The sequence below is a fragment of the Diorhabda sublineata genome, chromosome 8, assembly GCF_026230105.1.
Source record: "Diorhabda sublineata isolate icDioSubl1.1 chromosome 8, icDioSubl1.1, whole genome shotgun sequence".
NCBI lineage: Eukaryota > Metazoa > Arthropoda > Insecta > Coleoptera > Chrysomelidae > Diorhabda > Diorhabda sublineata.
Window position 1 is genome coordinate 19,934,119 of NC_079481.1, and position 10,261 is coordinate 19,944,379.

At 30.3% G+C, this 10,261-nt stretch overlaps 1 protein-coding gene across 1 annotated transcript; it reads right to left on the reverse strand.

Annotated features, from left to right (window-relative positions):
* Window positions 1–1,630: 1,630 nt before the first annotated feature.
* LOC130447961 (uncharacterized) lies at window positions 1,631–7,747 on the reverse strand. The gene is made up of 3 exons (XM_056785043.1): window positions 7,118–7,747; window positions 6,431–6,925; window positions 1,631–3,783 (listed from the first exon to the last, which is right to left on the reverse strand). The coding sequence occupies exons 1-3, from the start codon at window positions 7,544–7,546 to the stop codon at window positions 3,475–3,477; spliced, it is 1,233 nt and encodes a 410-aa protein (XP_056641021.1). The 5' UTR covers window positions 7,547–7,747; the 3' UTR covers window positions 1,631–3,474.
* Window positions 7,748–10,261: the final 2,514 nt, after the last annotated feature.

Genomic DNA, 10,261 nt, shown 5'->3' on the forward strand with positions numbered 1-10,261 from the left:
GGATTAGATATGGGCTTCCCAACAGCAATACTAATATTTGACAGATATAGTAGCCACATAAGCATCAGTGTTAAAATCACATTAACATTTTGTGTAAGTTTGTGGTATTTTTTGCGCCGTTGCATGTTCCGAGCATCATACGTGCCATATTTGATCATAGTGTGAGTGAGATCATAGCTTCGATCGACTCGAATCAGCCTACCCAATGTTTTGTAAATTGTTAGTTATACTCATTCTTCAGTACTAAGTTGTTGTTTATTGTTAGTGTTAGTAAGAGAAATTAACTTTTGGTGAGTTGTTACTACAAATTTTGCTGGCACGTCTCGTGATACGCAGCGTCGCCAAGCCGCCGAATTTTAGTTATAAGTGATCCTGGTATAATATATTAACCTTTAGACTATTGAAACATTATTGTGTATTTATCATTATACATTTTTATTTCTCTATAAATCTTTTATTATTTTTTCGGAGCGATCCGATGGTCTTTCAATTTCTTACTAGTTCGATTCACCGTGATTAAAAAGGTTGTACGAGTGCTCAGTTGAAGTCAACTTACAGTCATCTCGTTTAGTAGGTACAATAAATTAGAATAATCGAAACGGCCATTAAGTGAAGCCGAAGACTAATCTGCCCTCAAAGGAATTTAGCCGATCGCATACAACCTTTAGATAAGTGTTTTCAAACCCGTGAAAAAAAGTGGATGAAAAAAATTCGTTAGTTTGGGAGTTGATTCTGGCTGCCTTCTAAAAGATAAATTCTGCATTTTGCTCGATGAAGTATTGGGAAAAGTTGTGAGGTCTCGAAATGTAACTAATAGATTCCGCGAAGTTTTCAGAAGAGTTATACGACTCAATTGAAATCCAAAGATAAAAGATTCGTAAGACTCAAATGGCTGCACTTACAGCTTAAGAACCTGTTTCCTTCTGGTTTAAATCACCAGTCAGTATGAACATCCTGTGTATCGCAAGGTGTGGCGATTGTACGAGAATGTATTGATATCTAGATAGCCTAGACGAATTCCATGCATGAACAAAATATTGAGTTACCATAGCAACAAACAATAACTAATTAGAAGTGTCAGTGTAAAGTTTGACGTCAAAAAAGTAAACCAGAATCACGCAATAAATTAAAAGAAAAAGATGTCCACCGAAATTGTGAAAATCGAAAAATTAGAGTATCGAGCCATCATCAAGTACCTGTATTTAAAAGGGTTAAGAGGTAAGCAGATTTACGAAGATTTGCTTAATACCCTTGGTGATCAATATCCTTCGTATGCGACTGTGAAAAATTGGACTGCAAGCTTCAAAAGAGGTAAATTTTCCATTGAAGATGATGACCGATCGGGAAGGCCATTTTCTGGCATCGATGCAGTTCATGATATGATTTTATCAGACCGTCGAATTGGGCTGTTTTGTTTTTGCAGGACAACGCCCCTGCCCACAAATCTCATGTTGCCATGCAAAAAATTCGTGATTTAGGGTTTGAATTACTAGAACACCCACCTTATTCACCAGATTTGGCTCCGTCCGACTATCATCTCTTTCCTCAGCTGAAAAAAGTTTAAAAGGTAGTAAATTGTCTCCCAAAGAGGAGGTAATAAAAGCTGTGGTTTGCAGAGTAAGAAGAAACATTTTTTTTAAAGGTCTAGAGACGTTGCAGTAAGAAATGTATCCAATTAAGAGGAGAATATGTATATATGTATGAGTCCGCCGTTAATCGAACCCTCTTTTGGTAACCAACAGTCTCTATCATGATACACATACACCGGTATGCTTAAGGGCAGGCACGCGCTATCTTTGTCGCATAATGTGACGTCACGTTGCAATCAAAATAGAATAATGTATGTTGTATACCTGTAATAAAGTTTTATTTTGATTCCAAAAATAATATTTGATGCAGACATGTCTATATAGGTATTATTTATATGGTGATTGAATTTGCCAGTTAAATTTCCCGTTCTCAAGGTTGCGTGCGGTTTACAAGGAATATAATTTCCTGCCTGTTCCGTGGAATAAGAGACTATTAACAATACGATTAGCAAAATTATGAAATTATATAATTTAATAATATTGTTTCAGATATATTATGGGTATATTTTATTTATTTCTTTGAGCGGTCCATATATATGTAAATAAACAATGTTTTAAACCTAAACACTTTGCATTATATGGAACTATCTTCTTCGAAATTAACAAACACGATCTAAAATAAATATCACATAAATAAAGGATATCGTATATAAATATAACCAAACTGAAACCGTTTTAGGAATTGGATGACATTTTGTGATTAACAACATACATTTATCATATTTTAAATTGATTTTAGCCTCTCGAGCCCAGGGTCCTGTCCACTGCTTAAGTCTTTTTTTGCAAACCAAAGTATTCGATACCCGTTTGATTGGTATTTCGATTAGTATTTTTGCATATAGCCACGGCATTATGATCTCATAATAAAAAGAACAATATTTTAAAAGAAAAGTAACAGTTAGGTAAACTCTATAATAGCCGCTAAACACAAAAAAATATATAATCTTAATGGCCAAGAAAACATTCTGATTCCAGCGAGACGTCATGCGCGAGGCGGTAAATGTAAACATGTAAGAAGTATCCTCATATCTACTTTAAATACTTAATATCTTTGTTTAAATTTTCCCCTGAGACTTAGAAATATATTCGTCTTAATTTTCATATTCCCCGTACTTTAAGGGGTAGTTGTAAAGACTGCGGGATAACTACAAAATGGTTTTTTCTCAAAAACAAATGTATATTTAAGTATATCATAAATTAAATAGGTTTTAAGAATTGCAAACTCTACATTTTATAAAGTAAGATATTACATCTTTGTGACTTCAAATCATGACAAAATCGTTTACAATTCTCCCAGCCAACCTCAACTCAATGAATTTTTTTGCGTGAAGATCACGTATTGGCTTCAGCTGGAAGATATTTTTAGCAGATGAAACTTAACCAACCTTTATCAAGAAAATCAGAAAAGACAGTTGTCTGATGCAGCATCTACTCCAGAAGTACTTATGCCTTGAAACTTGAAGAACTGTACTTGACATAGAATGTCAGGAAAGACAACGTGCTATCGATGCAAAAAGAAAAAAATGGTGATATATTACATATTATTGATAGATGTTGGATGTTTATGCGTTTATTTTGGGTAGGTTATTGCTATCACCTCACACAAATTTTATTCCATTTTAAGATTCTAAACGAATTTAAATATATATTTATACAATTTTTTTCTAAAAAGCTCTTTGGAAATAGGTCACAGATAGAATTGAACACTTAGAAAACACAAAACGTAAATATCTCTGCTTTTATATGGAATCACCATAGTTCTGTCCGAGATAAAACTTATTATGATTTATTATGAGTCATTTACAAAAAATATACAATAACTCCCACATCAAAGAAAAGTTCAGTTCAGTTCAAAAGTGTTTAGGTATCTACTGAAACTTGATATCTATTGTGAAGAAGATGTCGACTGAATCTCTGGTAAACTTTTATTCAACAATGCCATTTCTGTCTGAGAAATCAGATTATCAATTTTATTGCAAACCATAATTCTTGTAGCAGTATCCATTTTTCTAAGTTTTATCATTAACAATTCTCCATAAACTGAAATTTCATCAGAATTTTTAATATCTGAAATATGTATTTTTTCTTGTTTGGATAAATTTTCAGTCTGTTGTTTTTTTAAACTTGAGATTTCCACATAACGATCTTCCTCTGGCATATCCAAACCTTCAAAATCATAACTGGAATCATCATTCTAAAACCAAAATATCAAGAATTATTTATAATATAGAGAACAATAGTAATTTTTCTGTAGCTATGATCTAAAATTGCCATTATTTAACCCTTTTTAAATAGTTAATTTCCGTATGGGTTAACAAAATAAAATCATTGTATTGCAGTTATTATATGTAGTATTTATGATAGGTGGAATATCAAATATTATCATATTAACAAATATGATAAACAGATTTTAAAAATGCAAATAATCAGTGAAACATTTGAGTTAACAAGTGATTAATACAGAAACTGCCGAAAAGCCTGATTGAACTTAATACAGAAATTTCAAGAACAAAATTTTATTATATGGAAAGTGAAACATGCCATCCATTCAAAATTCGAAAATATGTATTTACCCAAAACTTAAGCATCCTAGAAGAAGAAATTTTATGGGTTTAAAATCATATATAAAAAGATGGAAAAAAATTAAACTTGAATTTTTTGGTATGATGGCTTGAAAAAAAAAATAAAAATAAACTCAGCGATAATTTCAAAATAAAGAAGAAAAAAAACAGAAGCTTGTCCTAATAAAGGTTGAAATAATCCAATTCTTCAGGTGCAATTTGATATTGACACTGGACTCTGCCATTGTGAAATGAAGTCTGTCGTATATTTATTCTTACATTTATTTATTTGTAGTTACCTTAAATTATTATTTACTACGAGATAAATGTTTTTATCAACAACTTTTCTATATATATATATATATATATATATATATATATATATATATATATATATATATATATATATATATATATATATATATATATATATATATATATATTATATATTGCTAGTTTCCGAGAGTTCAAAGTTTAAATTTAAATTTTGATTTTCGCAATAATTTTTTGTTTTTGCAATTTCTCTTTGAAAATTGGCAATTTTACGTTTTTTGGCATGAGAAATCATAATTTGCACTATAATTTAACATTACTTATAGAGGGCGCTAGTTACACTTGTTTGTGTTAATTAAATCAAAGTAAACTTTTTTTGGGCTAAACTTACAACTAAAATAATAATAAAAAAATTAAAAAGCGTTAAATTCTACAAAAAAGTCATCTTTGATTGGTGCCACTCAATCGGTTATCGAGTTATTTGCCTCTAAAAAGTTCAATAAATTTTAATTTTTCCATAAAAAAATTTTATTATTCCTTAAATATGTAACAATAACAAATTTGTAAACAAAAATAAAAAACTTCAAAGCAAATGCTCACCATTTACTTCAATACACTTTATAATCCGCTTTAGTAAAGATCTCTTAATATCAACATCACATTCGTGAATTAATCCGTGGTTTAATTTTTCTTCTCAAGTAGGCTTGTGTCGCTATTAGACAGTTTGTGTAGAAGCAAAAATTGGATAATAATAAGAATGAGTAATACATTAGTATACCATTTATTAACAATTGAACTGCCAACCAATTTAAATGGACCTCTTTATTTAGATTTTCTTCAAGAACATTTACACGAATTACTAGAGGATCTTCTCTCGCTTTAAGACAAAATATGTGGTTTTTGCACGACGGAGCACCACCACATTATTCTTTACAAGTTCGTCAATACTTAAACGAACAGTTTCCACATCGATGAATTGGTCGTGGAAGTATGTTTGCTTGGCCACCAAGAGGCTATGATTTAAATCCTTTGGATTTTTCAATTTGGTCGCAAATGAAAGTATTAGTTTATAAAGAAAAAATTACTTCTCTTCCACAACTGCGATGGAAAATAGAAGAAGCCGCGGATGTAATTAAAAATAATAGACAAGGATTATTTGATATTAAGAGATTTTTACGAAAGCAGATCATAAAATGTATTGAAGTAAATGGTGGGCATTTTGAGCATTTGCTTTAAAGTTTTTTATTTTTGTTTACAAATTTGGTATTGTTACATATTTAAGGAATAATAAAATTTTTTTATGAAAAAATTAAAATTTATTGAACTTTTTAGAAGCTCTATAACCGATTGAATTACACGAATCAAAGAAGAGTAACTTTTTTTGTAGAATTTAACGCTTTTTAATATTTTTTATTATTTTAGGTGTAAGTTTAGCCCAAAAAAAGTTTACTTTGATTTAATTAACACAATTACAAGTGTAACTAGCGTCCTCTATAAGCAATGTTAAATTTGAGTGCAAATTATGATTCCTCATGCCAAAAAACATGAAATTGCCAATTTTTGAAGAGAAATTGTAAAAACAGAAAAAATCATTGCGAAAATCAAAATTTAAATTTAAACTCTGAACTCCCCGTATCTCGGAAACTAGCAATATTTGCATAAAGCATGTTAAGCAGAATCATCATATTTTGAGGTCTAGAATCAACAGCTCAGAGATTGGACATTCTCAATGAATCACCCTGCATGTCAATATTTCCGCTCTCTTCCCAATTTCAAGATTGAGGTAACTCGAATTCTGTTTCAGAGGCCAAAATAAATCAAAATCGACTTGTCCAATAGAGATATTATGTTTGCAATAAATCAAAAACATAGATTATTCTTTAGATAAAGTATTTAAAAAAATTATCAATCTGGTTATCACACATTTTCTATTTAAACTAAATAAGTGAAAATATAGTTTGTATCAAGTGAATTCTATCAAAGTAGGATTTTAAAAATAAATCTTACATCTTGTTCAATCTTGATTGATGAATGCAATTCTTTTTCTAAAGTAGGAAGATCTTTAATAACTGATAGGTGTTCATGTGGATCATTGGATGATATTGCATCATTTGTACGCTTAAAACTTGCTGAACAGTATCTGAAACAATGACCGGTATATGCTCCAGGATCTGGTAAATTAAGAAAATTGGCTATTTTTTTAGGTAACTGCCCAAATGTATTTTTTCCTACGACTTGTCTCGAACATTTTCCTTGGTCATAATATATAAAAAATCGCCTATGCTCAATGTTTTTTGGTCTTAAAGATGCATATTTTCTAAATATATCCAAAAAATCTATAGGCCAGCCTTTATCATTAAAAATATTATAAGACCTTTTAATATGTGAATTAGATTCTCTGATTATCACTAATAAAGATGTTCCCAAGTCCTGAATGTCATCTACCTTTAAATCAGTAAGCTCTCTACTTCGCCCACCAGCAATGCCAAAAATAAGTGCAACCTGTAAATAAGTAAAAAATTAGTAATTCACATGAGGTGTGAGAGTCTTAGAACAATTGAAAATTATAAGCAACTGTTAATATATGATAAAATTTGTATAGCAGATTGTTTTCAAAATAAATTTAAATCAAAATTGTTAATAGTATATCACTAAATAATACTATTTTTTCAAAAATTGTATAGGTATACTGACCTTCACCATTAAATACTTCTCATCTGGAGCTTCTGTTAAAAATGCCAATACTTGATTTTTTGTCAAAATTTTTGTTCTTTTAGGACTGTGACCATTGGATTGTATTTTTAAATATGCAAGCAATTTTGAAAACTTACTAATATCTGTTTTATGATATAACTGTAAAGTTGATTTCAACATAGAATATACGGTTACCATGGAAGAAGCTTTCAAAATTTTTGATTTCGCAGCAAAATATTCTAATAGTGTTTTTTCTGAACAATTATTGACATTGTTACTTATACACCAAGATATGAAATCATTGTATGCTCTTTGGTATATTTCTTTCGATCTAGTAGGTAATATGTGATCTCCTTGAATCTTAGATTTCAAATAATCAGTACTCATAAATTCACCATCACTACTACACTCCTCTATTTTCACACTCATATCTTCAACTAACTCAATTAAAGTTTTAGCGATTTTTTATTTTAACTTTAACTTTTATTTAGATTTTATTGAGAAATATTCTTTATTATTTATTTCTAAAAAGTATTAACTAATAAAAAAGTTTTTTCTTTGTATTTACTTTCGCTTTTAACCCAAACAATACAATTTCAATCATTTTTGACAACTACGAAGAATTCTTCTTTTTATTACTAATAATCCTAGTCCTGTCATTGGTTTTCCGATATGTAGATGATTGCATTTCTGCTGTACCCACGAATCAAGTTGAAAACATATAAAAAATTCAAATCTTATCATAAAAAACTTCAATTTATATCGAGGTTGAGCAAAATAATAGAATCAATTTTCTTGATGTCACATTGTATAAAATATACAATAACATAAGAACAGATTGGTATACGGAACCAACTTGGTCCTGAAGACAGTTAAACTTCAATTCGTGTCATCCTATGTCACAAAAAAGATCAGTTATAATAAGTTTGGCTGATAGATCTATCCAACTATCAGATCCTAAATTAGATGCTTAGCTATTCAAAAAGCAAAAACTGTATTGAAAGAAAATAATTATCCGGAAAAAATGATAAATAACATATGCAAGAAAAGGATAAACAGATACTGCAATCAATTTAAGAACAAAGCAGAAACGAAACATCAAAACATAAAACATTTTTCCTTACCATATGTACTAGGACTTTCCCAACAACTATCGAATTATTTCAATAAATATGATATTAGTATAAGTCATAGAGGACATAATACATTATCCAAATATTTGGTGCCTTTTACTAATTGTGACGCTGTCTACATAGGGCAAACATCTCAATATTTAGAAAATAGACTAAGAGGTTATCAATACGATAAAAAAATAGAACTGCATTAACGAACCATGAAATATCAAAAAAATTCAATTATAAAGATTCAAAAATTCTTCAAACGGAATCTAATACACGAAAAAGGGAATTTTTAGAAATGGTTCAGATTCATAAGAACGAAAAAACTATAAATGATAAAAAAGATCTAAATAATTTAAGTAAAATTTATAGCTCTATTTTGTAAATTCTAATAAAACTATAGATAATTGAATTGATCACTGCTATATATTTGAGATGTAGGTGATCTATTGATTAATATAAATATGCAAATTGTCAGTGTCACACGAAAATGGGAATTTTTAGAAATTCATAAGAACGAAAAAGCTACAAATAATAAAAAAGATCTGAATAATTTGAGTAAAATTTATAGCTCTATTTTGTAAATTCTAGGGACCAAGGAAAAATTAATTTTTCTTATTAGAACAAAGTTCTAAGTTGATTTCATCCTTATTCTGTAGTACAGTCATTCGGTCGAGAAAATAGAGGTTACCTGGAAAGTTTACAGGGAGTTCTGAAAATTAGCAATTTTATAGATTTTGATATGCTATTTCCAAATTTCAACTTTGCCACCTGGTATGTTTGCCGCTCGCACCGCCATATCGAAAAAATGGCGCCCAAAAGCAGTTTTGTGATAATAACTCCTTTCCGGCGCATTTTACAGGAAAAACATATCTATACGAAATAAAAGAAGAAAAAATTTCCTACAATTTATGTCATGATCTTTTCTTTCCTAAAATCAATAGTTTCTGTGTACGAGCGCCGTAAACCATTATACATCCACACCAACGTGTATTATTTACTTTAAACTGCTCATATTGTGATTTGTAAATTATAAAAATTATACGAAGGTTAAATATTGTTCCATAGAATGAAAACCCAGCTAACTATAGTCTGTCATGTCTCCACAGGTATAAAGGAATGTCTGTCTTTCTCTTCTAAGAAACATCTGGATCCAGCTGAGCTCAATAGAAATATTTAGTCTGAGTCATCAATATACGTTTATCATTTCACAGTGTCGTTTGCATTTATAGAGCCAAAGCTTGAATGAGTTAAACTGCTTTATTTGTGGTGATATACTGCAAGAAAGTGAAGTTATTGAAGTGAAGGTAAAAGGATTGGAAACTTTTCGTCAGTCAAGTATAAAAAGAAAAGACAATAAATACAAACTTTTGGTGGGATTGAAGTCCATACTAGTTCACGATGCGTGTCGAAAACGATATAATAATGAGAAGTTAATCGCTGCAGCTTTGCGTAAGGGAAGTGATGATACAACTTCTCAAGTACAACTGCGATCTACACGTCCAACGTTCTCATTCAAAAATCATTGCTTTTTATGTGCTGCTGAGATAACAGCAGAGTTCATATCTAAACAAAAACAGACACGTTTATGTGAACGTAATATTGTGTATAGTGTGCATAAATTGTCGTTGAAAAATAGTATTTCAGAACTTGCTCGGGCTCGTAACGAAGATTAGAGATAAACAATAGTTGAACGCCTAGAGCAGGTTACTGACTTAGTCGCAGCTGATGCATAATATTACGATTCGTGTATGAAGAAATTGTATCAAACGCCCTCGACAGAAGAAAGAAAAAAAATAGGTCCGTATGCAAGCGAGATTGATACCGCGATGCAATACATTTATTCATAATTCGAAGAAAATTCCGAAGAATGTCAGTTTTCTCTGGACGAACTAATGACAAAAATTGAAGGTGATTACCGTCCACCCATAAAAACAGTGAAAGCACAACTGCTTTCACTGTGATGATATTTTATTTGCTGTCACTGCCAATAAGGTGCCTGTGTTGTTTGGTTTGTGTTCGAAGT